The sequence below is a fragment of the Phragmites australis genome, chromosome 14, assembly GCF_958298935.1.
Source record: "Phragmites australis chromosome 14, lpPhrAust1.1, whole genome shotgun sequence".
Classification (NCBI taxonomy): domain Eukaryota; kingdom Viridiplantae; phylum Streptophyta; class Magnoliopsida; order Poales; family Poaceae; genus Phragmites; species Phragmites australis.
This window is the reverse complement of record NC_084934.1, coordinates 11022561-11041776: the sequence shown is the minus strand read 5'-3', so window position 1 is coordinate 11041776 and position 19216 is coordinate 11022561. Positions and strand designations below refer to the sequence as shown.

Genomic DNA, 19216 nt, shown 5'->3' with positions numbered 1-19216 from the left:
TGTTGGAGCGATGTGGAGAGCGGAACTGAAACTGTCGGCGGCTCGCGCCGCTGGCGGGAGACTGGAAAATGCCAACACATGCGCAGCGGAGAATTTACCCCTGCGGAAAGGGACTCGTCACCGGACGGACGGACGGGGCCTGCGGTTTTACGTGCCTTCCTCTCGTTCCAGGCTGTGCTTAATTAGTTCGGTGTCCTTGGTTGTCCTTATGGACAGACCGTGTATATATATGTGTATATATATATATATATTATATTAAAGGAAAATAAGTTAAATAGAGTTATATTCAATAAAAAAAGAGTTTGATCGATTGTATCTGTTTGGATAGGATGCGTTGAGTTTTAATTTGATTGACTGAATCTAACGTCGTATGAGTGAATATATGAATTGAGATTGTGATTAGTTATTCGTATAAATGCGATTTTGTAAAACTAACAAGTGGATCTGGCTGCATAAGCAAATACAGGAGTTTAAATTCATCGGGACAAACTGCGAACATATATTTACATCCGTCAGATCAAGCTGGAGTAACATAGGAGGGAAAGCAATATTCTTCTTAAAATTATAAATATCCATCGAACCAGAATCTATCTATACGGATTATCAATCACATCCTTGAGTCGGCTTGATGTCGAGTGGAGACTTAATCAAAGAAAAAATTGTATAGATTTTGTGTGGTAAGGTAATCTAATGACACTTGAAAGAGTGATTTGGGATGGAATACAACAATGACAATAACAACAATGTATTTGTCCCAAACAATTTAGAGTAAACTAGAGATGGAACCGGTCTAACTAAAAAGATAATTAAAAAACAATAACAATAATAATATTAGTAAAAATAAAAAATTATTCACATGCAGCACACCTAATGACATTTGACCCAACTCATCCCTACGTCTTGATTGTCATAATTTATAGTATTTTCATGTTAGTGTCTAACATAGAAAACTAGACAACATACGAGATCATATTTATTGAAATAGATAACATATCATCATATTTATAATTTGAGCATCTGTATTCGACACCTCATTTACCGAAAACTGACTTTCGATATATCATACGCTGAAAAAACGAGGATCTCACCATATTCGGTACACGATGTGTCGAATATGCCATATTAGACACCTTATTTTCCAAAAATTAGGAGTATTCGACACAAGAGGTGTTGAATATAGGCTACAATACCGTATTCAGCATATCATGTATCGAATATGGCCTGTACCGATTGCGGGTATTTTGATGTTATCATTTTATATTGGAAACCTTATGTGTTGGTACAGGCCATATTCGGTACCTCATGCATTGAATACACATGATTTTCAGCATATAATATGTTAAATATGAACCACAGTACTATATTCGGCACCTCGTATACCGAATACACCTGATTTTCGATATATAAGGTACTGAACCTAGGGTACAGTGCCATATCTCATGTGCCAAATATGATCAGGTCTATGTTTTTTGACATACGGTATGAAAAAATTAGTTTTTATAAATAAGTGTCGGATACGAATGCTAAAATTATAAATACTATAATATATTATCTATTTTGATATATACGATATATATATATATATGTTATCTAATTTTAGATTTTAGTCTCCTCCGTTGCAGCCCCATGTTTCCGTTTCTAAGTGCCCCGCTAGCTGTGTCTGTACTACGGTAATTGAACCCGATAAGTTTATACTACTAGCTTTTTACAAGTCAAAACAAGGCAACTCCCTTTATAACAAAGGAGGTTCCTAATCCATGGATATAGTAAAAAGTTACTGCCAAGTGTAAGTGCTAACACTCTTTTATCCATCTCTTAATACGTAGGAGTAATTTTCCAGCACAGTTGGCCCTGACCAGACATTCTACCCACCTTCTCTCCAGCACTGAAACAGTTGCCGTTTTGGTGCCTCACACCGACACCGACACCGACACTTTCTCTCTCCCCCCTCCCTCCCTCACTCAACCCACACCTCCCCTTTTTAAAACGAAAGAAACACTAGCTAATCAGCTCGCTAGCAACGCGGTGGTTGCGCTGCTCTGCTCTCCTCTGCAAGCAACGAACCAACGCGGCGGCATTATTATACCACCCACCCGTCCCACAGCTCAGACCAGAGCAGAGCGGCGCGCGCGGCACCACCTTGCTACTGGCCATCGTGCCTGCGCATGTGAGCCAGCGGCGCGAGGAGAGGGAAGAGTCCGTCCGCATTGCATCCGCCGTCCGCCGGGGGTGGCACGCGAGGTCCTGCGGGGGCGCGGCGCGATGGAGGCGAGCGCGGGGCTGGTGGCCGGGTCGCACAACCGGAACGAGCTGGTGGTGATCCGGCGGGAGTCGGGGGCTGGCGGCGGCGCGGCGCGGCGGGCGGAGGCGCAGGCGCCGTGCCAGATATGCGGCGACGACGTCGGGGTGGGCTTCGACGGGGAGCCCTTCGTGGCGTGCAACGAGTGCGCCTTCCCCGTCTGCCGCGCCTGCTACGAGTACGAACGCCGCGAGGGCTCGCAGGCCTGCCCGCAGTGCAGGACCCGCTACAAGCGCCTCAAGGGGTGCCCGCGGGTGGCGGGCGACGAGGAGGAGGACGGCGTCGACGACCTGGAGGGCGAGTTCGGCCTACAGGACGGCGCCGCCCGCGAGGACGACGCACAGTACGTCGCCGAGTCCATGCTGCGGGCGCAGATGAGCTACGGCCGTGGCGGCGACGCGCACCCGTTCAACGCCATCCCCAATGTGCCGCTCCTCACCAACGGCCAGATGGTACGGATTGAATTGCCCCTCTTCCTCTGCTTGCATTATGAAAGACTGGATGGAATTCGATTGTGGTTGTGCCTATTGCACAGGTTGACGACATCCCGCCGGAGCAGCACGCGCTGGTGCCGTCCTACATGGGTGGAGGCGGCGGCGGCAAGAGGATCCACCCGCTCCCCTTCGCAGATCCAGGTGGGTAATTGGGGTTGGAATCTGGTAATGAGATAATGTCTAGCTGTAAATATGCTGATGGTTGTCTTGGCGCTGCAGTGCAACCGAGATCCATGGACCCGTCCAAGGATCTGGCCGCCTATGGCTACGGGAGCGTGGCCTGGAAGGAGAGGATGGAGGGCTGGAAGCAGAAGCAGGAGCGGCTGCAGCAGCTCAGGAGCGAGGGGGGTGGTGATTGGGACGGCGACGATGCAGATCTGCCACTGTATGTGCTCCTCAGAGACTTGTTTGACCACTGCTAGTGCTAGGATCATTAGTTAGTTTTGGATGCTGACATTGTGATAGAATTGGTATAATTACTGAATTTAGCTGATGTTAGCTGCTTGCACTAAATATGTCCATATTGTGCCATAGTGCAATGCTACACTTTATTAAACTGCTAATCTCCAGCTAAACACACATAAGTGTGATATTCAACTTCATTGGGTAGTACAATAAGAGAGCTCATGTTATTTAATCCTGATATTTCCAAGAAAAAAATTGGGTATGTTTATATCTTTGTTACTACTTGCTAAATGGTGCACAATCATATAGTTGGACACATCCAGAATACAAGCTCAACTATTATGCTGCGCTGTAGATATTGCAAAACTGCGTAAATCTATTAAATTAGATGATGCATCACCTGCACGAAATTATTTTCTGTTCTGTATTTTAGTTTTTTTTCCATTTCATTTTGATTTGCTTTTGAGCATAGCCTGTTAGCTGCATGTTCATAAAAATCTGTAAAGTGGTGTAAATAGTTTTGCATTGCATCCTTGAGGTTTCAACTTTATCTTTGAAGGCATTTGCAATGGACTATTTTGTTAAGGGAATCTTTGCCCTTTCTTTGCATAGAGTCTTACTAGCCTGTGGTTCTAAAGTGTTCTGTAAACTTCTTGACCAGAATGGATGAAGCGCGACAGCCATTGTCCAGAAAAATTCCGATACCGTCAAGCCGAATTAATCCCTATAGGATGATTATCATTATCCGTTTGGTGGTTTTGGGGTTCTTCTTCCACTACCGGGTGATGCATCCGGTGAACGATGCGTTTGCTCTATGGCTCATATCTGTAATATGTGAAATCTGGTTTGCCATGTCTTGGATTCTTGATCAATTCCCAAAGTGGCTTCCAATTGAGAGAGAGACTTACCTAGACCGTTTATCACTAAGGTTGGTTACATGATAAACCCAAGAAATTATTGCCCTATCTTCCTTATGAAATTTCAAAGCTAAGAAGTTTATTGCTCGTCTGACCAGGTTTGACAAGGAAGGTCGACCCTCTCAACTTGCCCCAGTTGACTTCTTTGTCAGTACAGTTGATCCGTCAAAGGAACCTCCTTTGGTCACTGCAAACACTGTCCTCTCCATCCTTTCTGTGGATTATCCTGTTGATAAGGTCTCCTGCTACGTTTCTGATGATGGTGCTGCAATGCTTACGTTTGAAGCACTGTCTGAAACATCTGAATTTGCAAAGAAATGGGTCCCTTTCTGCAAAAAATTCAATATTGAGCCTCGTGCTCCAGAGTGGTACTTCCAACAGAAGATAGACTACCTGAAAGATAAGGTTGCTGCGTCCTTTGTTAGGGAGAGGAGAGCAATGAAGGTTCCGTGTTATTCCTCTTTTGTTACGCTATCCATTGCAATTTTTAGTTTATATCAATAGGCTAGTTACATGGCCTTATTTTGCATTCAGAGAGAGTATGAGGAATTCAAGGTAAGAATCAATGCCCTGGTTGCAAAAGCCCAAAAGGTTCCCGAGGAAGGATGGACAATGCAGGATGGAAGCCCCTGGCCTGGAAACAATGTGCGTGATCATCCTGGAATGATTCAGGTAGGCCTTTATAGTCCTTGGTGTTATACTACATGATGGTACAGCTTAGCATTGTGATAGTTCTACCTCTCTATTTTCACTTCACCTCAAAATGCTCCATTTTCTTTGCAATAGGTATTCCTTGGTCAAAGTGGTGGTCGTGATATCGAAGGAAATGAGCTCCCTCGCCTGGTTTATGTCTCAAGAGAAAAAAGACCAGGCTATAACCATCATAAGAAGGCTGGTGCCATGAATGCACTGGTAACAACCCTGCACATGATGCCCTGTATCATTCTGTTTTGTCACCTCATAGTAGCATATGAATGATGCTTTGCTGTCTTTTTTTTTTTTGTTAATTGATAGGTTCGTGTCTCTTCTGTGTTATCAAATGCTCCATACCTATTGAACTTGGACTGTGATCACTACATCAACAATAGCAAGGCAATAAAAGAAGCTATGTGTTTCATGATGGACCCTTTGTTGGGGAAGAAAGTGTGCTATGTGCAGTTCCCCCAGAGGTTTGATGGTATTGACCGTCACGATCGATACGCTAACAGAAATGTTGTCTTTTTCGATGTAAGATTCAGCTTCCCGAACACCTTAGTCTATTTATATGGTTCTTGTCAGTGTTGCATAGGTTTCCTAACATTTCCATCATACAGATCAACATGAAAGGTTTGGACGGTATTCAAGGACCCATCTATGTTGGTACTGGATGTGTCTTTAGACGGCAGGCACTGTATGGTTACGATGCTCCCAAAACAAAGAAGCCCCCATCAAGAACATGTAATTGCTGGCCCAAGTGGTGTTTGGGTTTCTGCTGCAGTAAAAGGAATAAGAAGAAGACAACAAAATCGAATCCGGAGAAGAAGAAAAGATTATTTTTCAAGAAAGCAGAAAATCCATCTCCTGCATATGCTCTGGGCGAAATTGAGGAAGGTGTTCCAGGTATTGTCAACCTTTCAAACATAACTTCCTACAGTGCCACCAAATTCCAGTTATATGCTAAAGATTTCAAATCAGAAGTGTGCTTTTTTTTAACAAGGCAGAAAACATCTGTGCTTATATTTGACACTTGTGACTAAAATTTCATTGTCCACCAGGAGCTGAAAATGAGAAGACTGGAATTGTAAATCAACAGAAGCTAGAAAAGAAATTTGGGCAGTCTTCTGTTTTTGTTGCATCAACACTTCTGGAGAATGGTGGGACCCTAAAGAGTGCAAGTCCAGCTTCTCTACTAAAGGAAGCTATACATGTTATCAGTTGCGGTTATGAAGACAAAACAGACTGGGGTAAAGAGGTACACACAAACACACATACCCCCCCCCCCCTCCAATAGAATCTGATTAAAAGACTGATTAATCTACTGAAAATATATCTTACCAAGTAGATCATTCTTATTTGCAGATTGGCTGGATTTATGGATCTATTACAGAAGATATCTTGACTGGATTTAAGATGCACTGTCATGGTTGGCGGTCTATTTACTGCATCCCAAAGCGGCCTGCATTCAAGGGTTCTGCACCTTTGAATCTTTCTGATCGTCTTCACCAGGTCCTTCGCTGGGCTCTTGGATCTGTTGAAATTTTCTTCAGCAAACACTGCCCACTTTGGTATGGGTATGGTGGCGGGCTAAAATTTTTGGAGAGGTTTTCATATATTAATTCTATCGTATATCCCTGGACATCCATTCCGCTTTTGGCTTACTGTACCTTGCCTGCCATATGCTTGCTCACTGGGAAATTTATCACACCAGAGGTAAAGTTTACTTACCTACAAAAAATTGAAATACTCTGGTTTTATTCTTGAATTTTACAGTCATTCTTATTTCAAATTGCAGCTTAGCAATGTTGCCAGTATCTGGTTCATGGCACTTTTCATCTGCATCTTTATCACGGGCATCCTTGAAATGAGATGGAGTGGTGTGGCCATTGATGACTGGTGGAGAAATGAGCAGTTCTGGGTCATTGGAGGTGTTTCTTCACATCTCTTTGCAGTGTTCCAAGGACTTCTGAAGGTCCTTGCCGGTATCGATACCAGCTTCACTGTCACATCGAAGGGTGGGGATGATGAAGAGTTCTCAGAGCTATACACGTTCAAATGGACCACCCTGCTGATACCTCCAACTACTCTGCTCCTGCTGAACTTCATTGGAGTTGTAGCTGGAATCTCTAATGCAATCAACAACGGGTATGAGTCATGGGGGCCTCTCTTTGGGAAGCTGTTCTTTGCATTCTGGGTGATCGTCCATCTGTATCCATTCCTCAAGGGTTTGGTGGGAAGACAAAACAGGACACCGACAATAGTCATTGTCTGGTCCATCCTCCTGGCCTCAATCTTCTCACTCCTGTGGGTCCGCGTGGATCCTTTCCTTGCAAAGAATGACGGCCCTCTTCTGGAGGAATGTGGTCTTGACTGCAACTAAGAGGCCTCGAGTCATCATCTGTGCATCAGGCACTGCACGCTTGAAGAAATTCTTTTGCAGGCGAATTATGCCCACGTTTTTGGAATTCTTTCCTGTAGATAGAAACACAGAGCCCCAGCGTTTCTTTCGTTCCATGGTGGTAGCTCAGCCTCATCTGTCATATTGGGGGCAAACTGGATTTTATGACATCCTTGTGCAGTTCTTCCACCGAAGAAAGTTCATGCCTGACGTTGATTCTTCAACATTCTTTATTTATTTGAGGAAAACCACAATGTAATCTATCAAAGTTGCTTCCATCTGGAGTTTGTCTCGCAACAGGGCAGGAGTTGATCTTCCACCTGGAGAAGAGGAACTTGCCAATTTTTTACGTAGTACATTAAACAAAGTTATATCATGCACATTCCAGAGTATGTTCACTCTATATTTCCATACAGTTGATATATTAGCTAGAAGAGATTTGGTAGGATTTCAATTCTTCTTAGCAGTCTGGTGTTGTAGAATTGCCCATTCGCTGAAAATCGCGATGGGCAGTGTTGTTTGCTTGTGTAATCATGTACACACTCTCTTGTTATTCTTCACATTTTGAAAGAAGAAAGATTGGGACATTTGCTCCGTGAAGCCCTGCCCAGCCCAGGTGGATTGTTTTTGTCTTGTTTTGTTTTGAAAGGGAGTGGAAGTCGGGGCCTGGAGGGACCATCTGGTAGCTAGCAAGCACCAGACCGCATTGGGTTGAAAGCATGGGCACTGCGACCGACCAAACCGCCACCCAAAAGGAAAAGATGCGGTGTCGCTTGCTGACTGGCAATTCTGCACGTGAAAAGCCACCTGGTTTTCGGGGAAATGGCTTCCGGTTCACGCGGCGGCAGCTGCGGTGGCTTTACCCTGCGCCGTACCCCGGGCTGCGAGCTGTGCAGCAAATGCCGATGCCGATGCCGACGCCGTGGCCCGTGTGGGACGACGAACGGCGGGAGTGTACGCGCGGCGTCTGCGGTCCTGGTCCGTTTGCGGAGGGGCTGTTTATTTCCCGGAACACACCCTATCGGCTCCGAATTTGGGCGAGGCGGGGAACCAGCGCGAGCGGCCACCCGTCAGCTGCTGCGGATTTTGAGCTTCGACTTTCGACACGGCGAAACATGAGACCGGTGGAGGCGCGGCTTGGGGCTGCTTGCTGTTGAATAACGTTCCCAGCGCCAGCGGGTAGGATTCTCCCACACAGCCCGAATCTAATGTAGAACACGAGAACAATTCATAGTTTCAAGGATGCCAGTGGACAACATCGGTGGTTTGCTCTACTGCCACGGGAGGAGAAAAGAGAAGGGGAGTGCTGACATATCGGATCCAATGTCAGTCACCAAGTCCATTCTCTCTCTAAAAATTACCTTTACCTGGAATCACTGCCTGTTGTGTAAGGTTTTTTGTTTTTTGTTTTTGAAGCCGCCTGTTGTGTAAGGTTGCACGTGTGACGTAGGCGTGGAGCTTTTTACAGTGGACGGGCCCAAAGCAGAAACCGAGAGAAGGATTAGGACAGGAACCTATCTACTGGAAATGTGGAATCTATCTATAGCTTGTAGGCGAGTTTGACTTTCATAAACATAGTGTTTGGTTCATCTACATAATCCCCTGAAGCATTATTACTCATCTACATAATCCCCTTGAAATAATATTGGATCTTGGACCCTTGAAGTATTTAATTTAATACTGTCTTAGAAGCCCCAAAGACGGTTTTAATATAGCGGGTTTCACAACTATAGTGAATTATGTTGACAACGATGCAGCGATGACTCAACATGTCTAATTTATCTCTTCTTATTTTTAACCATATTGATATGTGGGCGTTGCTTGTCACAAAGGGAAAATGAGAGATAGAAACATATACATACATAGGAGGTTTCCTCAGTGACGCACGCTTAGACCTGCAAATGGGTTCAAACCCAACCCAATCCATACTAGAAAAGCAAATGAACCCAACCCCATCCAGCCTAGGCAATAGTACTATGAAACCAGCCCAACCAAGCCCATCAAGTATTTTCACCAAAACCAACCCAACCCAAATCATATAAATGGGTTCGACCTATTTTTCAACCCGTTTCTCACCCAAGTCTAAGATGTGGGTTGTAGGCTGCTCACTGATGTAACCCAAGAGGTGCACATGGGCCTCACAACAATGGCCCAACCAGCCATGACGTACCAACTTACATGTGGGCTATTTGGGAAGCGATGGAGAGAGACATAGACTGGAGACGATACTGGGAGCCTTCGTCGTCCTTGGCTCCTGTCCGCCATGGCCGAGCGTGAGCAGCTCGAGCTAGCAGCATGGAGAGGGGTAAGGACGACCGGAAAGAGGTGGAATCTGGCACACTGGATACGGTGAGGTCATACGTGGTGTCCATCTATTCTAGAGTGTCGTAGAGATGGCTTGCGGCAAACAGGTGATCAGAACTCGCGTGCGTCCGAGAAGGAGAGGGAGATAGGGGAATAGAGGGTGTGGAGGAGCTTGGAAAGAGAAGAAGGGGTTGTGGCGGTGCTTACTGGGGTCATGACGACGGGGTGTTTGGCATTGGGGAAGAAATCGACAATGGCCGCGATCTGCCGAGGTCACAATGTTGATACGTGAACGGATAGTACTCGTCCCTCACAACGTTGCTCCGCTTGCAATCGAGACCTGACCAATGTCTTTGACTACTCGTCTCTTCGTCCCGTGCAAACCCAAACATGAATCCATGGGTTCTAACTCATTGCAACCCACAAAAACTTGACACGTTCCAACCCTACCCAACCCTCTTTTTGCAGCAAACCCAACCTAACCCAATTGACACATGAACACATTCCCATCCATCCAAACCAAATCCATATCAGAACACCGAACCCATTAAACCCATTTCCACCCAATCCATTAGCAGTCCTACGGCGTGCGCTCACACGCTTGACCTCTATCGATGTCTGCTAGGCTTGGCTTATTGCCAAATCATGGTTGCCTCGCCTATCGTACCACCACCGTAGTAACGAGTGAAGAAGAAGTGGCACAAAAACTTCCCGGTGACACGAAGAATACGTTCTTGAAGTTGAGTGTTGAGACCGGTTTAAAAAATTGACCAATCTCATCTATGTGTTGAGCTAAGGATTAATCCTAATACATAGTAACTTCATAGATGATAGTTAAAATAATATTCATCATAATCATACTTAAATTATCTTACAAATTGACCTTCGAGGGTCGAAGAACAACTAAAATTACAGCGGATCTAAACATATTCGTTATTCCTTTTGACGACTCCATAGGCAAATCGATGGAGAACCACATTAGAATGCACCTTTGTCTATAAACTCCTAAAAGTCTTCTCTAACTGTGCTTTTGGATATAGCAATTGTGACCACATGTCATACTTCGCAAGTTGTAAGAAAAAATATGCATATAAAAGCCTAAACAATAATATGGCTAACATAACTCTTTTTGCATGAAAACAACATTTACTTGAAAACAGTTAAAATCGAGTAATGAATTAAGTGAATAATAAAATAAAAAGAGTAACCTCAAGATTTTCGACATCTTGACTTTTCCATTCATCTAACACCTCAACCATGGCTTCCATGTCCAAAGTTGACCAAACCAACATCTTCAACTATGGATCCCACACCACAGTTGACCAAACCAACCAAACTACCATATCCTAATCATGTGAGGATTCCTTGCCACTTTTGACCACGCACAACTGAATAACCAGATTTAACACTCTGCAGAGGTTGTACATTTTATCCACAAGTCATGATTACATGTTTTGCCCATGTCTGCGAACACTACACACTTCCAAGGTGTGCAACTAGAAATCACTACAATTCTTTTACAATGCCACTCTCAACTTGTTTATCCCCGCTAAAGGTTCATCACCGCATGAGTTACACTTCAATAACGGAAGCCCCCTCTTATGACATACGGATCTAGGGAATTAAACCATTCCATTCCCCGTACCACCATCTGATCAACAGCATGCTGAGAGTCAAGCTAATTAATTAGTTAGATCCATCTCATACCAGGCTCGTGATTGTACTGTTAACTCTGAATGATCGCTCTAGAACCGGTTATTAGATTTGAGCAAGGCTACCACAACCGAATCGTGCAATCTGCACTGGTCTCAACAACCAAGTTGCTCAAATCCTATTTACATATTACTAACATAAATTATACCATCATCTTCTATCATAATTGCATAAGACTATTAGTCAGTGTAATTGAACAATTATATTTACCAACATCCCAAAGCAAGGCTAAGCATGATATATTCTTTCATAACCAAAACCATAACCATGATAATAAGGATGTTAAAGAAAAATTAGGGTGTAACCTAATTTGGGATTCTAAGCAATATTATTAGCATGCATGTTTAGAAAAAATATATTTAAAAACAAAGATCAATATGGTCCAAATTGCATTCCTAATACTCAGTTGGATCTACAACAAAGTCTTAGTTTTAAAGTCCTTTCTGCTCCTCTAAAACGTTGATGTCTACTCACAAAAAATAAGAAAAAAGACAATAAATAAACACTAAGAACAAAAAATAACCAAATAATATACAATAAACAACTTCACTAGATAGTTTAAGATCTTCTGAGAATTTTAGCACAGGAACGGATCAAATTGGAACTATAGTTGACAAGTTAGGGCTTCCTAAAAATTAAAATAGGATTAAAAGATTAATTACAAGTGAAACTAAGTTAGGCCCGGGCGCGTGGTGCGTCCAATATGTGCGCGGGGAGAGGAGGTGACCTGGTTTGGCTAGGCTTGGGGGGAAGAGCGGGCTAGCTGGCCATTCGGGCCAAGAGGGGGAAAGAAGAGGGAGAGAAGTGAGTCGTCGATGAGCGGACTAAGCATGAGCGAACATGCTGAAAAAGGAGAGAAAAATGGGGCGGCCTACAAGGAAAATAGAGAGTCAGGCCAGGTCGGGAAGAGAGAGTTGGGTTGAGGATTTCAGCTTGATGGAGATGAAAAGGTTTTTCTCCTTTTTCTTTATGCCCTTTTCTATTTTATTTCTTTCCTTCTCTATTTCCATTATTATTATTATTATTATTATTTATCTATACACTAATTATTAATTACCAAAAAGCAAACAATCACCCTAACAAGCAATTAGCAAAACAATTTAAGAAACTTTAATATCTAGAGATTTTTATTTGTTGTACTTATTTAATTTCTTTTATATTAATTAATTTTTAAAAGTTCCAAGATTTGGACTGTTACATTGACTCGAGCGAGTCGGAAAACCTCATAAGAGGAAAGGTGATCTATTGCTAGGACGATCTTGCTGGAGGGTACATGATGGGCGCTCAGGTCGTGCTAAGGCTCACGAAAGAGGGAAAGAGAGAGACATGAGGAGATGGTGCCAGAAAGAAAGCAAGGCATCGAGGCAGGTCACTTGCTTTGATTTGTTAGTGATGGGTCACTCGAAGCTATACTGGTCAGTGTCATTGAATGCGATGAATTCAAAAGAAAGATTTCGGTGGGGACGGATTAGGATGCGTTTGGTTCGGTGGACGAGCGCATCCCGGCTTTGGCGATTCAGTTTTCTTTGTGTTTGGATCGGTGAACGGGAGCTGGACGGGATCATGTAACTGGGAATATTCGCTCATGATGTGGGATGGCTTTGTCCGCCGAAATCGGCTGGATGAGCTCATCCATGTTTTTCGTTTGTTCATTCAGTTCCTGTATGTACAGGTGTAAGTTTTTTATTTAACTCTCTATTTTACTATGACTATAGGAGTGACCTAAAATGCTAAATATTTTTATCAGCAAACTATTAATCCGTTTTAATTGGTTTGATCTAAAAAGCTTGAACCAATATTTAATTAAATTAAAATTCTATAAAAAACCTACTTTTGTAACTTATAGTAATTTTTAATGCTTAAATAAATTTCTAAAATTAGAAAAAAATACTAATATTCTTCTCATATGGTAGATATAGATGAATCATATCCACTCTAATTCCACTAATCAAATAGAAAATTGACTCATCATATGCACTCTCATCTCACTAACCAAAGGCTCATCATATCCACTCTCATCTCACTAACCAAATAGAAAACTGACTCATTCTATCCATCCCAACTAAACAGAAAATTAGACCTTCATATTCAAAAATACATGGATGGTCATATCTCATCCAATCTCGTCATCCAACCAAACACACCCTTGATGTAGACAACTACTAGTGTAAGTATATTTTTTTCCATAAAATGAACCTGTCTAGCTTGGAAAATTTTAGAATATAACACCCAATTTGAGTGCCTTACATCATATAACACTCAATGCCCATGCCTTTAAGAATATAACACTCACGCAGCAAATTATTTTGTTTCGTGCCACTGTTTCTTTTTTCCTATTTCTTTTTTTCATCCGATTGACACATAGTGTCAAGACCGATCAAAAAACTAATCAATCTCATATATGTGTTGAACCAGAAATAGATCGTAACACATAGTAAATTCATAGATGATAATCAAAACAATGTCTATCTTAATTATCCTTAAATTGTCTTACAAAAGTGACCTTTGAGGTCAAAGAAACAAATAAAATTGTAGCGATCTAAACATTGTTCGTATTTCTCTTAGTGACTTCACATGCAAATCGACTGAGAAACACATTAGAATGCACCATCGTCCATAGACTCATAAGGTCTTCCCCAAGTGAGTGTGTTTTGTTATAGCTAGTAAGTGTGATCACATGTCGTACTCTGTAAGTTGTGATGAAAAATATATATATGAAGACTTGAACAAGAATATGGCTAACATGGTTCTTTTGCATGAGAACAACATTTAATTTAAAATGATTGAAAGGGAGTAATGAATTAAGTGAACAATAAATTAAACAAGTAACCTTAAGACTTACCACATCTAGACTAAGGTATAACATAACTTAGGATTCCCAGCAATATTATTAGCATGAAATTTTGTAAAAAAATATATTTGAAAACTATGATCAATATATTTAAGGACACAACTTGCGTTCCTAATACTGAGTTGGGTCCTCAGCAAAGTCTTGATCTTGAAGTCCTTTCTGCTCCTTCGAAACGTTGGCACTTACTTGTGAAAATAAGCAGAAAGATAACAAATAAACATCAAGAGCAAAAAAGAACTAAATAACACATAACAAACAACACCACTAGATACATTAGGGTTTTCTGAAAAATTTGGGTAAAAAACCGATCAAATCGAAGTTATGGTTGATAAGTTAGGGCTTTTAGAAGATTAAAATAGGACTAAAAGATAGAAACTAACCACTTAAGAATTTTCTAAAATTTTCCTATATTTTTTAAAGATTTTTCTAGATTTTTTGGAATTTATTAGAATTATTTTAATTATTAAGTAAAGAAAACATCAAACATAATTATTAACTATTTTATTAAAGGAAAACATTATTTAAAATATTATAAGATTAATCCTAATTATCTTAATTATTTTTATACTTAAAAACTTAATCATTACGCAAGTATGACGTCTGTAGATCAATTAAAAAGAAAAAGAAAATATTTGCTGATTGGACTGAACATGCGGCATGACACACAGGCAAAAGGTTGATGTGGTGTTGATGTGGTAGACACGTGGCTGATTATTGTATCGGTTGACTGGGCGTAGGCTTCATTAAATCATGCACGTTGGATTGCGATCTATGATCTATTGACACAGATCTAATCTAACCGAACCGTTATTTTGTATCTAATCTCAGCCGTGTAGGACAGATCTGACGACTTGTGTTTAATACATCGAAGGGGTATCCAATCTTCTAATCATGACCGCTAGCTCAAGATTGGATGGCTCAAGCGTGATCACTCTTGGCTCTGGCTTAGGACTCGGCGGTGGCATATGGTCAGAGCCTCATCAAATTTGGGTTCATGTGGGTGGATTTCGATGAGCTGTGGAAAAGCATTAGGGTAGCACAACGAACTCACCTAGGCTATGTGTAGTTGTCGGCAAGGCTTAGTGAAGGGTGGGGACGAGTGGCTGTTGATGAGGACAACATTCCTTCGGATATGTGCAATACAAATATTCCTCCTCAAGATATACAAGGGCCAATTACAATAGCCCATGCATGACAATTAAATCACAAGGTAAACTTGTTCCTCATTGTTTATGCTTTCTTGGTAAAGGATGGATGCTACTAACTTCTTGTGATATTTTGTTGCTTAGGAATATGGGAGAAGTACCACAACATCACCTGAACGTCACCCCTTGAAGGCCAAGTTAAACCGGACTCCAATCGTTCTCAATTCAGACTCCAAGTTCGGTTCAGAATCTGCGGACACCATGTCAATAAAATAGGCATAACTTTCACATATAGAGTCCAATTGAGATGTTTTTGTACTTGATGGGAAGCTTACAATGAACTCTTTCCAAGGATCTGGTGCCACCCCTAAATTCCTTCAAAATTAATCAAAAATCGATGAAATAAGGTGTTGCATCACCATTTTAGGCCATGAATGGCCTTGCAAGCGTTTTAAGTCCAAGCCTAGGTTGTATGCACCCCTCCCTATGACCACACAACTCTAGGTCAACCTTATTATGTGTCTCCCTCTCATATATTCAGGAGTCCTCATTGTTTAGACTCGGGTTTTTCTTATATTATTCTGCCACATTGCAGTTTTGCCACTTGTTCTGTTTGAGGAACCCCACTTTGTGAATTTCATCTATATTCGCAATAGAATTTCAGATTACATCTTTTATTCTCTTGCTTGTATTCTCTATTCGCATGCAGGGAAAGCCTTCTTGGCGAGGTCAACCGCAATCGACATGGTTGATAATAATGTAGTGGTGGTTGTGAAGGTTTACGATCTGTTCTGATCGGAGCCTTTGGATCATCGACGTCGAAGCTCCACAAATTGACATATCACATTATATTCCAGAAGATTAGGCCATACTTTCATCAGCAGTGGCTTTCTTCTTTGAAGTTTAGAGAAGATGGAGTTCCAACGGTGGATTTACTTCGGTGACTGGGCAAAAGTTGTGGGATGCTCTGGAGAGGCTCAAGGGTTGCATATTTATACCCGAGGAGGGCTAAGGAGTCATAATCGAATCGGTTATGATTTTAGGTGATGACATCTCAGATGAAGATAAGGTGGGCAAAAGATGAAGTAAAGCACATGGATTCTATCCAATAAGCTTCTAGAGAGATTTTCTTCTAAATTTACGTGAATTTGAGGAGATTGGGTGTGGCCGACGGATTTGTCCCGAGCTTGGACTCCTTGTTTGAACCATGCCCCGTTGGAGATGTTGTGAGCCAAAGATAGCAGAGGTCACGTGGGACTTGTTTGATGCTCTTCTAGACGATTTCCAGTTCGACTCGGTTGGATTTGGGTTTGGGAACGGCGATGTCTGTTGTTGTTGCTGTGTCAGATGAGAAGTAGCATGAGCAATAGGACAGAGGAGACGACAGGGTCAGCTTTTTTTTTAGAGGTAACAGGTTGGGATTTCATTGATAGAACATGGAAATTACAACCCTCTAATTACATAGATAGAAGCTCTGTTTCACCGGTGGTCGAACCATCCGCATATGGCATCGCCCTGTCAGAGTTGGACAGAGAAACACACTAAAGTAGCAGCTGAAAGCCGTTCCCTCAAACAAGGATGCGTAAAAAATTTTCTGCACAAGGGACATCTCGCTAGAAACGAGCCTTGACATCGCTGAACAAACAAGCAATGCAAAACAGCCATCAGCCGTTATCTCGCTGGATAAGGAGCGAACCGACGCTTCCAGCTGCAACCTAAGTGCGGACCCCAACACGGTGAACACACCAGCGAGGAAGATTGACCCACAAAGGGGCACTGAAACCAACAAGCTATCCTCTCTAGGTTGTGGTAGACTAACCTCCACGTCACAGCGATGATGAAACTAGTGACTCTGTTGCCGAGACGACGGGGTCAGCTGGCTAGGCTACCTTACATGTGAGTGGGCCGAAAGAGATAGTGCACGACCTAGAGAGAAGAAAGAGAAAGCGGGAGAGAGAGGAGGGAATCAGGTTGGCTGGGCTCAGTGGCAACGGCCCATGCAGGAGGAAAGAAAGGAGAGTGTCGATGTAAAGAATAAAGGGGCCACCGGCCAGGAGGGCCCACACCGAAAGATGCCAGTTGATAGTTGATATTTCAAAAACATTCCCCTGTGAGCGACAAGGCGGGGCTCGCACAACTAGTCCCTTGATCATAGATGGAAACCCCATGACCGGTCCTTGCTGGTTGCAGGACAGGTACTCAACTAACCAGTCTAATCGCATTTAATGACATCCACTCATGCGCTTTCCTTCCCCAGACAACCTTTCGCCGAGCGAAGTCGTGCGCTGGCGTAGAAACGGTGTGACTCGTCCAGTAGCATTTAATTCTATGGGATGGCCTGGCAGGTGAGCGTGACGGCTTGGCAGGTGAGCGTGATGGGCTTGCAGCGGGTGTGATGGCATTTAGCGGATGGAACAGAGCATGCAAGACGACCAGGGTGGGCCGGGTATGCCCACCCCCTGTAATGATGACCTAGGAGTACCTGTTTACGTCAAGCATAGGGAAGCCACCGTATTTGACACGATCTACTTGTATGTACATGGTACATCTCACCTCGTGCTATATAAAGGGGGGAGGACTGGGCTTATAAAGGAGGATACTTTGGATAAGTTCATCCAACTCATAAAAAAATACATAGGATGTAAGGCTATTATCTCAAGGGAGGCCTAAACCTGGATAAACCCTGGTGTTCTTGAGTTCCTTCGACGCACACACCCCTACCAATAGCCATCGGAAATGTTGATCATTCACCCATTGTCTGACATACCTCGGATATTGTCAGGATCCTGACTTTGATTTCCCCGGTGGCTCTTGTATTAGTCCCTGGATCAACTAGTAGATACACACAGAATTCAACAAAAAAGTATCAAAAACATACTTTGAATAAAATAATTACCTAAAAGGATGTGTGAACGCTAGAGGAGAGTGGTGGTGGGGACTTTTGCTGCCCATTGCTACTAGTGTGAACGTGATCAGTGTTGGCTGCGGTGCAAGATACAAGTAGATCGTGTCAAATACAGAGAAAGATGAGAGAGAGAAGAAGATGGATTTTCCTGGTGCTGTGGGAGAGATACAGAGAAAGATGAGAGAGAGAAGGGTTTGAATGTCAATTCAAAATTATGTAATTTGAATTGAAATGAATTTGTAATAATTCAAATTGAATAATTTGAATTGGATCGGATTTGGATGATTCAAATTGAATGACTTGAATTTGAAATGTGATCAAACTGGAATGAAAGGAATATATCTCTAATGATTCAAATTTGCATTAGAATACAAAATTGGCGATGATTTGAATGAATCCGGCTTTGGATATGATTTGGTACTGATTCAAATAGGTTTATTTGAATTAGGATTTGGATTTGATTTGTGGTTGATTGGAAAAGAATATATGAAGTTGGATTTGAAATGGAGTTTTGCTTAATTCAAATAGTGGTATTTGAATTAGGAAAAATATCTGAACACGAAGCCTTGGGACTTGAGAGAGGTTTGAATTCAAAAGATTTGAATTCTATTGAGTTTCAAGATGAAAAGAATCTAAGAAATAGATTTGAATTTGAGAGATGTTCAAATTCAAATCACCACTCAAAGAACCATAAAAGCAATTAAACCAAAAATGCTTATGCTCAATTTATTGCAGGGATTAATTTAGAAATTAATTTGGTGCTTTTTGGAATACTTAGCCAAAATAATATATTTGAATACACACATACAAGTATATTTATTCAAATATATATTTTCTTGATTTTATACTTGTTTAAATAATTAGAAATTTTTTAAACAGGAGTGAATTTTATTATATTTCTAAATGCTAGAACTCCTGGTGTTACAAATTTACCCCACTTAAAGGGAATCTTGTCCCCGAGATTTGAAAGGTTCTAAGGAGGGATTAGGGAAAACTATCTTCCATTGGATCTTCTTCTTGATCAACTGACACTTTAACCTTCGTGTGAACATTGCGTGATACTTGTCAAATGTAATTGTTATCCTTTTT

At 42.1% G+C, this 19216-nt stretch overlaps 1 protein-coding gene across 1 annotated transcript; it reads left to right on the top strand.

Annotated features, from left to right (window-relative positions):
• The first annotated feature begins 1995 nt into the window (after positions 1-1995).
• LOC133889963 (probable cellulose synthase A catalytic subunit 6 [UDP-forming]) lies at positions 1996-7809 on the top strand. Its single transcript, XM_062330390.1, has 12 exons — positions 1996-2751; positions 2835-2934; positions 3013-3178; positions 3860-4126; positions 4214-4559; positions 4650-4787; positions 4902-5027; positions 5130-5342; positions 5429-5714; positions 5870-6066; positions 6174-6524; positions 6607-7809. The coding sequence occupies exons 1-12, from the start codon at positions 2263-2265 to the stop codon at positions 7189-7191; spliced, it is 3264 nt and encodes a 1087-aa protein (XP_062186374.1). The 5' UTR covers positions 1996-2262; the 3' UTR covers positions 7192-7809.
• The last annotated feature ends 11407 nt before the right edge of the window (positions 7810-19216 follow it).

Coding starts and splice junctions, on each gene's coding strand:
- LOC133889963 (XM_062330390.1), top strand. CDS start 2,263: ATGGAGGCGAGCGCGGGGCTGGTGGCCGGGTCGCACAACCGGAACGAG. Junction 4,560..4,649: donor GGGAGAGGAGAGCAATGAAG/GTTCCGTGTTAT, acceptor TTTTGCATTCAG/AGAGAGTATGAGGAATTCAA. Junction 6,525..6,606: donor GGAAATTTATCACACCAGAG/GTAAAGTTTACT, acceptor TTCAAATTGCAG/CTTAGCAATGTTGCCAGTAT.